This window comes from Heliconius melpomene, chromosome 19 (genome assembly GCF_056956725.1).
Source record: "Heliconius melpomene rosina isolate 202511_hmr_F chromosome 19, ASM5695672v1, whole genome shotgun sequence".
Taxonomy (NCBI): Eukaryota; Metazoa; Arthropoda; class Insecta; order Lepidoptera; family Nymphalidae; genus Heliconius; species Heliconius melpomene.
The window spans coordinates 10473538-10490794 of NC_140407.1; the positions used below are offsets into that span (position 1 = coordinate 10473538).

Sequence of the window (17257 nt, forward strand, 5' to 3'; positions counted from 1 at the left end):
GTATGGGCTGAAACAGGCGAGTTCAGAGATAGTGGGCATTCCTCGCTAGCGTCAGGCGGCTCTGGGGTAGAGCAATCACTGTATGCACCGCCGAGACCTCGCCGCGACCGTAAGCTCACAGATGACAGTAAGTTAATTTATATATACTTATGTTGTAATAGTCTTTATTATGTTCTTATTATTATAAGTATTTTATAATGTTCATAAGTATACTAAATTACAATACAACTATATATCAACATATTTTTATATATTTTTAGCAACACGTTGTATCCCATACATAGTAGGTAGATGGAACCTGGAAACCTAGTGTTAGGACATTCCGTTCCCATTGAACCACTTCCGTTCTACGTTTCTCTTTGATTTTTGGAGGCATTGCGTGTTGAATGGGGGAACTGAACGCTCATTCCTTCATTCCTCATTCCCTCATGGCTCATTAAAAAAAAAGCTAGGGAAAATCTTAAAAAATTCATTTCCGCGAGTGGGAATTGCAACCACAACCTGCTGCGTTTACTATCACACGCTTGTCTGCGCCAGTCTCATACATCACTACATTGAAAATTAAAGTTATAGAATATTTATATCTTGAAAATAATATTTAATTTAGAAGTAGACTTTTATAAAAAAACCGCTTAACTGCTATAATAAATCACATACATAAGTAGCTACATTAATTCAACGCACATTACAATAGAAGGATAGCATCGCTATTCTTAGATAAGGGACCTCTCAACACAACTATCCAAGTAAGCATCATCAAGCAACACTTATTACATAACTTGAAAGGAACATTAAAGGAAATGTCTTATCAGAATCGAGTATCGGGCGTGAAGTGGCAGCGTGTATCGATATCGAAACACATGTACTGCTATTTACCTTAGCGTGTCGTCGGCAACGCAAAGGTTGTTTTTGAATGATGGATCGGTCGGCGGTCGGCGGGCGTACAAAGCGTACGTGATAGCACTATCTGGCCGTATCGTATCGATATCGATATCGTAATCGCGCGAGAGAATGCCATCGGTAGCGTCCTGTCCAAACCGAAGTATTAATCCCTATGTGTTTATTACACACAAACTGCTTTGCGACCAGATTGATTGTTTTAATATAGCTAGTGCTAGAAATCGGAAGCGGTTAACGTTTTTTAAATAAACACGATAAAAACACATACCGTCTACATGTTTTTAACGTACTCGGCTAGAGGTTCCACGTAATTACAATAAGTGACATGTATCACTCAATAACAACACTACACACTAGATACCTTCCAATCAGGGCTTCCGCCTACAAGCAACTGTTCCCGTTTGACACAATTCCACTGCTTTTATTGTCTTTTTTCACCCAAATCTACCCACTTTTACACGAGTACGCTAACAATAGTATATTTGAGATAAAAATTAAAAAAAATGTAAATATCATAAATAAATCACATCAGCCGTCTGTAACGTAAAAAGTATATAAATTAGTATTTTTAAATATTTCGTTCAAAGTTCAAAACGTTATTATTGAAACATTTTATGTATAGATAGATCTTAGTGAATCATTTACAATGGTTTGGTATTTCCTTAGCATACATACTCTTTATATCACAAACATTTGCTAATGTAGTCGTATCAATGTAGGATTGTGTTTCAAACCTGGCAATAAACAAGATAAGTTCGATGCATCATGACTCGTGGTTTGAGTCAATTAGCAAATTAAGGTGTTTATATTTATCTTTTACAAATTGGTGAATTTCTATTTAGATTTTTGTTGTAAAAGTATTTTTTAAATCTTATATGGTAAGCTTTGCAAAATTACTGCTACTTCACTATACTAAAAGAAAATAATGTCTGAACATGAAGTAAAATATATTCTTTAATATTTAAGTAGCTAAATTAATTTAAAAAATCAGCTTCACTCTGTATCCTGCATTTTAATAAATAATAATTCATGGGGGATCCCCTCGAATGGGGATCGAACCCAAAATCGTCTCGCTACAGTCACATCCTTGTGCGCCGGCGCGGCGCCACAACGGCCCCAAATAGTAGGTAAATGATATTAAATATATATAAATGAATAGTTAATTGTTAGTCTTCAATCAAGATAGCGGGCTGCAATAACGTCGCTTAAGTTAATCCGATTATAATATGAAATTACGAATGAAAATAGTTCGTATCTATATAAATAAGTCTTTATCACAATACCTAATTTGTCATTAGATTTTGTACGCCAATATGCACTTGAACACAAAAATGTACTAACGTACCTACTGAAATGTCTATGTATCTACATACAGGTGTCCCAGGAGTCAACGATAAAACGAAACCAGGTGATAGACCAAGTTGTGACAATTATGAGAAAAATATAAAAAAAATCTGTATATATTGTAATAGTGTAATGTAATTGCTTGCCATTTTTTTTTCATTTATTCCACAGATACAAGTAATTTAATTATTATATTTTATTATATGCATAGGTACTGATAGGTACTATAACTGATTAGTAAAGCTGGGATTATGTTCTTGAAAATCTTGAAACGTTAAATAGCAAAGAATCTATAAAATAAAATATTTTTAAATATTAATTTAATTACTTTATTATAAAAAAATATCTGTATACAAATATTAAATCGTATTTATCCATAATATGTATTTTGCAGCGATAGCGGCGATTTCTTAGTATATAATATGATTAATTAGTTCACGTATTGTTACGGCGTTTAGTTTCGCCACTCAACACACAATGCCTCCAGAATTCAGCAGAAAGTGGAGTGGAGTGCCTTAACACTGGGCTCCCTCTGCTTACCATGCTACATATCTATTTGAGGCTGAAAAAAATAAATTACTATCTTGTACTCCGAATTCTTTTCTATATAGTCGTTTCAGACTCAGCAATAATACTAAAGAAAAATTGCGATTTTTTTTGAAATTTGACAAAAATGCTTTTAAATAAATAAAAAATACTCTCAATGAACTTAAACATTTTTTTAAGTGCCTTGGAAAACTGATGGAAATAGACTATATTCGGTGCGGTTGAACGGAATTATAAAAAAATAGACAATTTTTGGCACGTGGTGCAAAATTTAATTGATTTTTACAAAGAAATTCAATTATGCAAAAAAACATTGATAGGCACTTTTTTCTTTTTTTTTTACCTGTCTGTCTGTCGTGAAGAACTAAGCTGATTTTTATGGGACTTTTTGGGATTGGATTTTTATGGGGCTTTGAGAGGTTATAAGTTGTGGAGGAATATTTTATTTTTTATCACTGAATTCCTGCGGGATCGGGATTTATATGTGGTAAACCACGATTATCGCGCGCGTGTACCTAGCGCCCAGATAGATTATCAAATGTTTTTCTATTAAGCACGACAATTTCTGCAAGCAAACCCAAATAACGTCCCGAAAAGTTTAGATTTGTAATCTAAGCTTCTTTTAAGTTGTGTATAACAAGGTTTACTAAATGAACTTTAAATAAAATTAAGTAAAATTATGTATACCCACATCATGGGAGTAAAGCCGCGGGCTGGCCACTAATTTAATATAAAATAAACAAAACAGACATATCTTTATTATCCTTATTATTTGACATTTTTTTATAATAGAGAATGTCAATAACAGAAAACACTTGAAAATTGTGGTTTTAACTTATCTTTTACGGTAATTTGCAACCTTGAATTATTTTAACAAAAAGTCGTGATATAAGTTTAAAAATAAATATACGTATGTACACTTGTATGTACAAGATATATACACATATTTTCGCTATCTTCAAGTCTGTAATGTAATTTCTGAGAGAGATATATAAATAGGTAGGTACTATAAGTAATTGAAAATCAAAATTTTACAAAAAAAGACAAAGCTAACAAATAAAAAGTAATAGTTTTATATGAACTAGGAATGAACTATTAATAAATTACATCTAAAATAACAGAGATATCAATGATAATTTTTAGTGAGGAAAAGTGTTATTTATGGGATATTTATAAATATTTAACAATAAGCATTAAATTTTTTACTTACCTTTACCTACATCCTTCGTAATGTAACATTAACCCAGTCCGAGGCTAAGCCAGAGAGTAATTATAGCATGCAAGCGGTTCATTGACACAGGGATTTCGACTGAACCAATATTCGTTGATTGCGATCACGTTATCAGTAACGTATTGATGTAATAACGCATATCACTTGTCCCCTCGCACTCGGCACAGTTACAATGTTTACCTGACATTTGGTTCAACATAATTACCCTTAAAATATGTTCACCAATTTGTCAAATTAATTTATCAACTGATATCTATATTGATTTTCATGATATTTTGAATATAGAATTTCATTGTTTGTTTTTAATTGTTTTTACTTTTTTTATAACTTACATTATTTTTCAAGTCAAGAAATAGAGTTTGAGGTATATGCCTAACTTACTATAAACAATAATATTCATATACTTACTAGTTCTTTTTTATCTGTCATTATATAAACTAGACAACATAGAAAAATTTATCATCTGTATCATAAATTATCTTACACTGTGACGTCGATCATTGAGAACAACGAATTTACAGCTGCGTTGTAAAAGCTGGGTGCGCCCGCGCCTAATCCCGCGCATTAGCAGCGAGCTACCGTCGGTCATGATTCAATATTTTTTATTTGTAAGCTCAAATTATTTTTATCCTGTGGCAACACTTGAGTTTATTACGACCAGCTTTAGCTTTAAGTGACGTATCACAGATTTGTGACATATTATATATTGCGGAATAAATTTGTATTTTAATGGTATACTCATGTAAATTTTATATTTAACGCTTTGTGGTTACACATTTAAAGTAAAATTAATGAAGTTGAAAATTATTGAAAATTTGCATCACAATGTCACATTTCCACAGTACTGTAATGTACAGGTTTGAAGCCTGTACGCCTCTAAGCCACGAGCGTCTAAGAGATAAATATATAGACAAATATAAATTTTAAATCATCTCTAAGAATATATAATTCATAATAACATAAGTTAATTTATGATGTTATTCTTCATAGATCGGCCGTTAACATCTGAACCAACAATAAAGACCGAGTCAACAACTCCTGGCGTGGGACCCGATGAAACTTTGGATGACAAAGGAGACAAAAAGAACAAACGTCAACGACGGCAACGGACGCATTTTACAAGTCAACAGCTTCAAGAACTCGAGGCGACTTTTGCAAGAAATCGTTACCCCGACATGTCCACCCGTGAAGAGATCGCAATGTGGACTAACCTTACCGAAGCAAGAGTTAGAGTAAGTAATATACTGAAATTTAATATATTTTTTATCAGAATTAAATTAGTCTTATTATAGCGTAATGTCAGTCATTTTAAGTTTTATTTGACATAAATGACAGATAATTACTAAATGTTGATACTGTTTCGCTATATTTGTATTAGTCTAATAAGTACCCTCGACTCTTTATTTACATAACTGCAAATTGTGCTAATAAGTGAAACTTTTTATTGGCATAATATACAAATTTTACTTATTATACGGCGTTGAGTTCCGCCTCTCAACACGCAATGTTTAGAATTCAGCGGAAAATGGGAAACGGAATCGTCCTAAAGGCAACGAAGTGCCTTAACATTAGGTTCTCAGATTCATGTGCCCTGAATTTTGGATTATTAAAATTTAAGACAATTTAAAGAACAATCATAGAATACAGTATTTGAGAAACGAAGGTGTTCAACAATATTAACGAGCGCGATGTTTAGACTAATCGTTGCATCCGGCGTGCACTCGATATATTTTTGTAGCCGCCGTCGAACGGAACACCGAATCCCTTAATCCTTGAGGATTTGAAGCGTCTATTTTGGTCTTTTCATAATCCGCGGCTTAAATGTGATCGCATCCACACTGTCAATAGTTTTGGAAGGCCCAGCTAGAGATCCTGCGGTTCTACTCAGCTTGTAATATTTACACAATGTTCAGAATTCGTAGAATATTTTTCGGTTTCTTCGCTATGTGGGACATTAATGTAGTCGTGTTAAGCTCTGAGACGTGTTGATTCGACAAATTCTTACAATCTTGTTGCTTCTGTATAAAATAAGTTTACGATGATCTTTCTCTTGGTATCTGAAAGAGAGTATGGATTTATTTCATTGTTAAATTTTTCTTTGTATATCTAATATTTAATCATAATATTTTTTTACTTCTTATCATTTTATAATTTTATTACTAAGTAGGTTCTGATAAATTAAATATTTTAAAAGGTCCCACACAGTGAAAATAAAATATTTAACATATATAATAATATTAATGTGTTTGTACCTATAGTAGGTATTTTAATATGTAGGTAAGTGTATTACTACATATATTAGCTTTCTCTTGAATAGCCTTGTTAATTCATAATTAAAACGAAATACTTTACAGATATGTGTAAATCGATATATTCGAGATGAGCTTGGTGTATTTCAAGTGTTAGATATTCATTTCGAGTCGTAACATTCTATACTGAAAGGCAGCGTGTGCTCTTAAAACGTTGTATCGTCTTGTTACTAGGGTTGCAATTTTATACTTCCTACAAGTATTTGGATTATTTTATATCATTAAGTATTTATTTAAGATTGTGTGAAACTTCAAAAACATAACTGAGAAATGCTTCGTTGCTTCATTATTTATAACTAATGTGCAGATAAGAAAAATAAATTAGAAAAAAATGAAACTATTTTCTCTTGTAGTTGATTAATTATTAAATCAAATATAAGGCTTAAGACATACTAGCATATTCACAACATTGGTAAGTTCTGATATTCGATATGGTGGTACGCAGCGACAACCCTGACTGTGGGATTAGCGTGCGCTCGTCTGCGCATCTCTTCAATAAATCTGTGCGCGCGCGCAACGATAAATCGCCCGACATTTTTTTGTTGCCCACTCATTAGGGTCATTGCCTGCTTATTGGCTCTTTAAATATGATATGTTAATACAATGTTTTCTTTACCACACTTGCAAATTGCGAATGTCATCTGCAATCACTTTGTTAGCTGTTATTTTAATTTTGGTATGTTTTCGGAATTATTTAATTTGGGCTGACAAGTTCAATATATTACAATTATACTCATTTTTTTATTTTATTTTTGCATATATCGAAGTATTTTTCATAAATATGTATAAAATCATCTTAACTACTATCTACTTCTATTTGATAAATAAATAACTAAAAGAAAAGTACATGTTGAATTTTACTAGTTTAAAACAAGTTGTTGATTGTTGAGCGGTTGGTAAATGTTGATTTTTACTAGTTTAAATCATAAGGGTTATTGAAATTAAGTGTATACTTTTTAAGATCTTAAGAAGTTATTTTTATAGTCGGGGTCAATTGAAAAAAATATTAACAGACCTAGTAAATACACCGAAGAAAAATAAAAAAAACACCCAAATTAGCAATAATAAATAGATAGGTTATTAAAATTTACAAACCCAAGATAGCTTTGGGAAAAGGTAAACAAAAAGTCTTAATAAAATATTTCATGGCTGTTTTAATTTAAATTGAATACTAACTTGTGTTTATAACGTTCAACACATAACCTCATTCCTTATATCAATATTTCAATATAAAAATAAATAGTTTTTGCATGGAGATCGATGCGTTAATACTCTGTCACCGAATACGATACGATACGTAGCGAATGAGACACGTCGGGAGTCGTTTCACGGACGATTGGCTTGACGACGAGCCCCATTTGCGTTTTCTCAGAAGCTGTAGGGCGTGAGCTTTATTGACGATGAAAAATATCTCTTTATTTTCTTTAAGCTCTAATAAAATCTTATAAATAAATAAATATGTCTGTTATACAATATTCTTAATGTAATTGGGTTATTTTAATGTTTAAAAATGAGTAACGACTTAAATAGTAATCTCTGCTAGGTATTTTGTATTTTTGATACATTACAACTGATATGGTTATTTAATAATAGTTAATAAGTACAAAATTAGGATTTTTGTCATTTTCTCTTCACTGCATATTTACATTTTTTATTTACTGTCATCATCATCATCATCATCATCATCAACATCATCAGCCTGTCCTCGTCCACTGCTGGACATATGCCTCTCCAATGGCACGTCACTGAGCTCGATCTTCAGCTCTTCGCATTATTTACTTTGCCTGCCTTTGCCTGTTAATCTATATACATAAAATCGAAAGGTCACTCACTCATCACGAAATCTCAGAAACTACATGTGCTAGGAATCTCAAATTTTGCATAGGAGTTACTTATAGAACGTAGGTGCTCGCTAAGACGGGAATTTGCAATATTCGACTCCTTTTTAAAATCGCCACTGATTTTTATAAGATTTGAAATTTAAACTCTTAAAATTATTTCATTGAACACGAGTTTCATGGTTTATTAGGATTCACCCGTAAAAGTGCAAAAAAGCGGGCGAAGCTGCGCGCGTCCGCTAGTACTATATAATATTTATTTTTATTTAATTTCTCATATAAATGACATTGTCGAAATGGAAATAAAGATGTTTAAATCCAAATTATATAACAATTACGAAAGAACCGTCCAAATGATATAACAAATCATAAATCCGTCATAGGCCGCGTATCTACATATTTGAGTAAGACGCGAAAACATTTTAGCGCTCACAAAAAACTACGTAGTTACGCATCCGTCGACAGGGCGGGCGGCACGTAACGTTATTTATTTTACGTGGACCCGTGCCCATGTTTTGCAATGCTTTTAGTGCATGTCGCCTGTCGATGCACAAACAGTTTAGCAAAACGGCTTTTTTCTAGCCCTCTAGCCGTATAGGAATATGCCCATATCGCGCTTAGCAAAGTTTGAACGATTTTTGAAACTATGTTTATTCAGTGAATTGGATTTGTCGTCGTGTTGTTGTTAATTTTGATATACTGGGCACGATTTGCTTCCTAGCTTTTATGGCTGAAACGAAATTGGTTTTTTTAGTTCGGTTTGTTATATTTCGTTATAATTAATATTGTTCTATAATATAATTATGTCTCAAGTGTGTGACTGTAAACGCGACTGGATGTGGGTTCGATTCCCCACTCGCGGAAATGAAATATTTGTTTAAAGTTATATTTGCATTTCTTCTTCAATATACAGTGCCTCTAGAATTTGGAAAATAGGGAACGGAATGTCTTAACACTTGGTTCCCTCTGCTTACTTTGCTGTGTGCGGAATATAGCGTGAAACTGATTACAAAATAGATCTTATAAAACAAGAATTGTATTGACTTAAGCCTAGAACATAAGTTATTCGAAAACGTCTAACGTACAACATTATGTGAAACTATAGTAAATTAATCTTATAATAATAACGTCATGTCTAAATGAGGATCAGGATTTAGCCTCACCGTGTAGTGATGTGAAGGGAAATATCATTTCCTACGATAGAACAAGCATATTAAGAACTCTGATCGCAAATTTATTTGCTACTGTGTATTACTGTCATTTAGTTGTCATTGTAAATTATACTTTATGTAAATGGTTTAAGGTGCTCTATTGCAAATTGTAAAGGCGTAGTGGTAGTCGTGAGGTAAGCTCCTAGAATACTAGATGTCTGACGGTATCCTTCTTGTTTTGATAGACTGAATGTTGAGTGTTTTGATTGGTTGGATCTCGTTTGGCTCCATGGTGGATTTATCGATGAATTTATTTCAATGAACAACGTCAAATTCGATCTTTTATATATATATTTTGTAATCATAGTTAATCTCTATTTATTGACGTTTTGCTGCCTCTATGTTTTCTTTGATAGAAATATATGAGTTGTTGTTATACGCTGTGGGTAGTGAATAAGACGGAGAAGCGAAAACTGTAGTTGCAAATATGTTGTATCTACTATACGCAATTTACTAATAAATATTATATTTAATTTATGGCTGAGAGAACAGTTTTGATGTTCTCCCATCTAATCCTGGGGAAATGTCAGAAAAAAGATCTGTTGGAGACCTGTATAGACGCATATTCGTAGTTGCAAGACTATTATAATCTAAATTCTTTAAGTAATAATTACAATCATCTTTAAGTAATAATAAAAGATATCAATTGTTTTTATAAAATTAGGAAAGAACTGATATAATTAATCTGCTGCATAGCTAAAATTCCTAAGATTTTTTATATGTAGGTATATAATTTTTTTCTTGACTCTATGTCAAAATCGAAATACTCAAAATTAAAAAAGATAATAACAAATATAGATAGATATATTCTTTATTATGAATAACTAAAAATTACTATATTTAAGTATTTTTTTTATAAAATATTAATATATAAAAGATTAGAGCCAAAAACAGATGATTAATGATTTTTACAGTAAAAGGTGATAATAGTTTGTGTGTTTCGTTTTCCGCTGCCGATCAAGATCCACGGGGTGCATTTAATATTGTTAGGGGCGACACAGTTGTCGCATTCTTTTGAGTAAATATTAAAAGAATATTTGGTTCTAACTATTGATGTTAAAAAAAAAAAATTAAATGTGCTTCACGCTGTATCCCGCACACAGCAGGGTAGGCAGAGAGAACCTAGTGTTAAGACACTACGTTCTCTACTTTCTGCCGAATTCTGGAGGCATGTTTATTAGAATCAATATTGCAGTTAAATAGATTTTCTGTTCTTTCCACTTCACGTTGTCTTCCCCATAATAACAGGTTAGACAGGTAACTTACTGTTTGGACAACCGAGAATTCGAGATTTCGAGGCTTTCCCGCCTAGAAATTGCAAAATTTTTGAGATATTTTTTCTGCAATAATTTTCCCATTTATAGGAGAAGTGGATAGATGTTTGGTAAGTACTTATTGAATACGTTATCCAAAATCCAACTCCACTCCAATTGGTAAACCAAATCTCTTTTAGCTATTATCAACTATAAAACCTTCTAATCGGTATTAGATGAACATAATAAAAAACAAAATATAAATCTATGGTGTTATTTACGTATATATACCTTATATGTATCATTTATGTATACCTTATATGCATAAAAGATATAAAGTAAAATTAAATTTTAAAGCAGTGTTAAAATTTCTACATAATATATGATATTGGCGGACTACGAAGTAACATGAATAAAATATATTCTAACAACCCTAAACTCCGCACGTGTCAAATCCTGGTTCATATCCATTTACTCGAGCCCATGTTTATTTGACTTCCGAATAGTACCCAAAGTAAATCGAATTACGGTATTACAGTCCCTCTTACTTTAGAAATATGTCCCATAATCCTACACTAAGGAGCCAGAGCCAGCCATTCCAATGGACCGTCATTTGATTGATGACACTAATAAAACTGTGATTCTAGTTTAATTTAAATTTAAGGCAATTTAGCAACCCTGCTCCCGCTGACCGTAAAATAGGTTTATTATTCGCATAGTGCGGTCGCACAGTTCATTGTCTCGTTTATTATATGGACAATGAGACTATAGATATAGAGGTTTGTTATGGTAAAAAATTGAAATTATTCATAATTATTATAGAATGGAATGCTATTTCTTCAATTTACTAAGCAATTAAAAGTTTAAGAAATAAAGCATTAATAGTAGACATATAATATATTTTTTATCTTAATCTAACTTTAATAAAATTCTTATTATTTAATTTGGTACAATTATAAATACTTTTTCGTTACTGGTAAAAATTAATTGAATTTGGTAATCAAATGTAATATACCATAGTATCTTTGGTATATCTTTAGATATTTTAAGATATTTTAGAGATAGAAATATATTATCTTCTTTACTTTACTTGTAACTATAGCAATTTTGTTTTCGGTAAAACATAGTCGCTGTCGGGTTGATGTTGGCCTCGCAACGATGGGCGCATTAATCTTGCCCTACGCGCCCCGCATGATAACTTGATAACACCTTATCTTTAAATGCTTGGTATTTTCTTGCATATTTTTGTCATAATGTTACTAAAAACGTGTAAAAGATTTTGGTGTAGAATCTACTCATGTACCTAAATACAGACTCTTCCTAGGCCTAAACTCTGCTAAATTATAGGTCCTAAAGTATTATATAGGTTTTGTGTTATATTTCATAAGGTATCTATTGGAATTCATTAAATACTAACAAATTTTACGTAAACAATAATAGAAAACTAATATTAATTATCTTAGTTTATTAAACGATTAATTCAATTATCACATTTAAAGAGGGCACCGCGAATTCATTACAAGACGCACACATTAGTATTGATTTAGAAAACATTAAAAATTGCCACCCCTAGCTCCTGACGACGCCGCCTCAACATCCTACAATAATATATTTAAAGGATTAGCCCCGTCGCAATATCGCGACCCTCCGGTCTCCTACGCCCTGCTGCGCTGCCCGCTATTCAAATAATGGAAATTATTTCCACATATGTGCACCTAAATAATATCATTCTACTGTCATTATTAAGCAGTTACATTCGGGTTTTGTGGAGATGGAGACCCTTTCGTTGATGATTTGATAGGAAATACCTGGAAAATTCGATTTTTTTTTTCTAAAGATAAACAAAAAAAAAATAAGAAAGATGAATAGGATGTTACCTGTATGGCAAAAGACATGCGTCCACGTGAATTTGTAAAATTTATGTTTCAAAAAATAAACGCTCTTATATGGGGTGGAAACGACCGTTTATGTTCACTTAACCGAGGAAAGAGGGTATTATTTACCGTTTCGGCTCGGTGGGCACGCCACAGTGAGTGAGACAAATACCGCTGCCGGCACAATATTTATTACAGTCGCTACGTGGATTGCGCAATTTATCGTGGAGGTGTCGTCGGCGATCGATCGCGCGCTGACGGACGCGGCCATACATCAGCGCGCGCGTTATCTGTGCTCACGCGACTTATCGCGCGTCACTCCGCCCCCGACCCGGGGCTGCGCTAAACAACGACATCGATTCAGCGGAGGCTCCAAGTCATACATTTATAGCGGCCGAGCGGGTCCTGGCGAGCCTGCGGATGCGTCCCGTCCAATCGCGATGCTCGTTTATCTTCATTTCGCGACCGCAATTAGACGGGTCGTTGGCTGCGGTCGGGCGGTCCTCGCCTCCTCCGCCTCTACGTGGCTCGAATACGCCGATGCGCCGCGTCCTTCTGTCAACTTTGTAATGAGTAAAGTTAATGACACCCCCCACAACTCTGCCCGTGATCTGATTCGAGAATATCGTTAAAAGTTTTCTCGCAATTTTATTTACTATTAAACTTTGACACAGTTCAGGGTCCTAATATTATGAATTTCTTACAGGTGTGGTTCAAAAATCGGAGAGCGAAATGGCGGAAGCGAGAGAGAAATGCAATGAACGCAGCTGCAGCCGCAGCAGTTGACTTCAAAAATGGTTTCAGCACACAGTTCAACGGTTTGATGCAACCCTTCCCTGACACCGATGCGATATACTCATCTTATCCTTATAACAACTGGGCTGCGAAAGTACCTAGTCCGTTAGGCACAAAGAGCTTTCCCTGGCCCGTAAACCCTCTCGGATCAGTGGTGCCGGCGAGTCATCACCAAGGCTCCGTAAACTGCTTCAACACTGCAACGTCAATGGGCGGCGTCGGCGGCGGCGGTATGGGAGGAGTGGGGGGATCAGGTAGTGTGGGCGGCAGCGTAGCGCCTTGTCCGTATACAGCTCCACCGAACCCTTACAGCATGTATCGCGCCGAGCCCTGTCCGGCGATGTCATCTTCGATCGCTTCATTACGACTGAAGGCTAAGCAGCACTCGTCTAGTTTTAGCAGCGGCTACGGCACGGTGTCGCCGGTGTCGCGGGCGGGCTCGGCGCCGTTGTCGGCGTGTCAGTACGCGGCGGGCGGAGTGGTGGACCGCGTGCTCTGAGACGAGGCCCGCGGCGAGGAGGCTCGCTCGCCTGCGCTGCTCGCCGTCGCGCGCGCCTCCTAGCCGCCGCCGCCGACGCGCGCGACCTCTTCCGCGCACGGCCTCTATCGTCACCTCTGGGAGTGGTTTGACTGATCACACTTAATAATTGCTGTCATATACGCGACGCTGTATTCATAAGCCTTCTATAATGTTATTTTATTAAAATATAAATATAACAAATACATTTCAGCTTTTTATATCGAATTTTGTAACATAAACACAGCTAAAAACTGATATATTATAATGTTTTATAAATTCCATTATTCCATATTTATAATTAAGAGAGGCGTTTATGAATACGGGTGTTCTTCGTTTGTAATCCCACGAGGATGGATATATAAAACTATGAAATTTCAGGCAATAAAGTTAACGATTTATGTAAATATGTAGCTATGTATGTACGTATACCAAAGCGATGTGTGCAATTTTTACAAGCTTAATGTATTGTAGATTATTAATTATAGAGTACTTTTGATTGTGTACCTTAAATCTTTGTAAATATAAATTAGGTTATTTATTTCTACTTTCAACTAATTATACTTTAAAGCATTTAACTTTAGACTATGATAAGATTTTATTATTTAAAAGTCGATTTAATAAATATATTTTTTCTTGGTCATCATAAACATGAAGTATCAATATTTTTTCAAATTACCTTGTTATTTTATGCATTTGAAATAGTGTGTAAAGTGCAACCTCGTAAATCATTTAATATTTAAGAAATTATTGAGATATTTTGAAAACTAACAAATTGCCTAAAATAGCACAAAGTAAAATATTTGATGATATATTGTAAATGATTAATTAGAGATTATTAAAATAACAACTTGTAAATACTTGCTATACCTACGTAACTACCAAAGTTTTAGTACAATGTAATTGTTTTACATTTTAAAAGCACGAACGAATTGAGAGTGTAAATATTACCTTCCACTGTCATATCAAATAATTTATCAACAAATTTTGAAAAGTAATAGAAATATGCTATATTGATTTTCTTATATTTTTAAAATCAAATGTTTCTAAGAAATTAATTAAATTTATTTGTATCGACGTTTGTTGTTACTTTTGTAAAACTCAAGTACTTTCAAATAAATAAATTATTTAATTTTTAATTAATAACGATGATAATGTTTTTTTTTATGTCAGAATATTCAGATGAAACAAGTGGAAGGTGTACGCAGAAATTTATAAAAAAAGCAATCGTTTCAATGAGATTAATGTAACCAAGATCTCATTACTAATACAACTACTTAATATTTATTATCTTCCAATTAAATTGTAAATAATTATTATATAGTGGTTGAATGATCGTTAGGAAAAAAATATTGACTGATGGCGTCGTAAGGCATTATGCAGTGTAACGTTACTTCGTCTCCTTGTTAATATTACCCTTGTTAATTAAGTTCTTTGTTTTTTTAATGAATAATATTTTATGTTATTACATTTTTAACTGCTGCTAGTAGATGGCCAGTATTAAAGAAACACGTTAGAGCTACTTCCGTGTGCCTATTGTAATATTGTGAACAGAGAAAAAATAATGTAAATAAATAATTCGACGTGTAATAATGAACAAATTGAGGTTTTCATTTCATACATATCAAACAAAACACACAAGATCAATTGTTTCTTGATTAATTTGTAAATGTATCAAAGGGATAAGTGATTGTTTTATAATTTAAAAACCTCTAGTCATAATAAAAAAAATATCACTGATTATTAGGTCGTTTTATTTGTATCCTTAAATGTACCTTACTATTTTAAAAATTGAAAGTTAAAAGTAATACCTAAATTTATCTACATTCTATTCATTCATTAAAATGAACCCTCTTATGATACCTCTGCTGTTAGTTGGTGTACTAAAGAATAAAATACCCAAATCTTACAGATACTAGATGATACTGTAGTATCAGATCAAGGTGATCGTCTATAGGCAATATTGATAAAGTGACAAGATACGAAATATGGAATCGATCAGAATAGTGGAAGTTGCTTACGTCCGTTCATCGACTAGAAAAGAGCTGGTGATCTTTAAACGGCTGACCATATTTATTAAATCGTGGCTAAGATCACTCTCGATTACGTCATCTTTTAAATAAAAAACTAGATCAAACTAAGTTGATACCACAGGAATACATGCACACATTAAATATTATTTTCTTTGCAATATAGAAAAATATTTCAAACATTATTTGGATTATTTAAAACAAATGCACGTAAACATAACTTAAATATATAAAAAAATATAGGTAAGTACATTTTTTTAAGGTATTTAGATTGTATTTGCCACTTACTTCAACAGTATAATAACTTTATAATAATTAAAAAAAACACTCTATTCTCTAACAAAGAAATACAGTTCCAAACATTTATTATGTTTTTTAAATATGTCTCAAAATATAAATAATATTATGAGATAGAAATTGTATGTATCAACCGTTTTCAATACAAGAAGTATTTCCATAATAGCATCGCCTTGAACGCTTGCACTAAAAGATGTATATTAAATAGAATTTGATATAAATTTCACGTTAGGGTAAGCTATTTTATAGCGGGCGGCGAGCTGCCAACGAAAGATAGATTGTGTTGTCGTAACCGAGCACATCTACTACAATAAGTATGTAAAACAAATTTAAATAGAACACTTCTATGTACTACAAATGCAGTAAAAGAGTAATATTGTATGAACATATCGTACTTACATCGATTGCGTGCTTCTATTTTCTTATTTTTTCTTAACTTAGCAAACATTTTCTAAGTTCACCTCAATGGTGCTGTGATAGCATTGACCGTTTAGACTAAATAATTTAGTACACATGCATATTTAGTACAATCCTATATCTTATAAAACAAAGTCGCTTTTTGTGTCTGTCTGAACTTTCTAACTCTTCTTCTTCTAAACCACCCAACGGATTTGGATGCGGTTTTCACCATTAGGTCGAGTATTTCTCAGGGAAGGTTTATATATAGTTTATTATTTGTACATTCTTATGTAAATTAACATAAATACGATAAATGTGTATAAAGTCCTACCCGCTGAGACACTTTGGCGCATGCGCTGCTTTAATGGTAAATACTACATGAAAAAAATGTACTGGAGTATTGTTTCTCTTAATAAGATCTACAAAAAAGTCCGCGATGGCATATTCGTATCTTTTAAGAATAACGTGTAGTGATCATATTTCTGTCTAAAAATAGTAATTTAAATATATTTTTTATTGTGAGGGATATTTTTCCATAATGGTATTAATCCTTATCCTTTAAAATACTTTATTAAATTTCTACGTTAAACGAAGATAAAATTTGCTTTTTAAACTATTTCGAAATTGCGAATAGTTTTAGAGAAAAACGCATTTAATTATTGACACATCACGCCGTTCACACATCAACTGTATCGAGTCAAGTTTCACTTATC

At 33.1% G+C, this 17257-nt stretch overlaps 1 protein-coding gene across 1 annotated transcript in view; it reads left to right on the forward strand.

Moving 5' to 3' along the window:
• The window catches only part of Ptx1 (pituitary homeobox homolog Ptx1), a 42979-nt gene extending 27418 nt beyond the window's left edge, over positions 1-15561 (forward strand). Inside the window, exons 3-5 of the mRNA XM_085203319.1 lie at positions 2-127; positions 5012-5253; positions 13213-15561. Of these exons, the coding sequence (XP_085059445.1) occupies positions 2-127; positions 5012-5253; positions 13213-13800 (956 nt within the window). The 3' untranslated portion in view covers positions 13801-15561. The remainder of the gene's footprint in view (position 1; positions 128-5011; positions 5254-13212) is intronic.
• The last annotated feature ends 1696 nt before the right edge of the window (positions 15562-17257 follow it).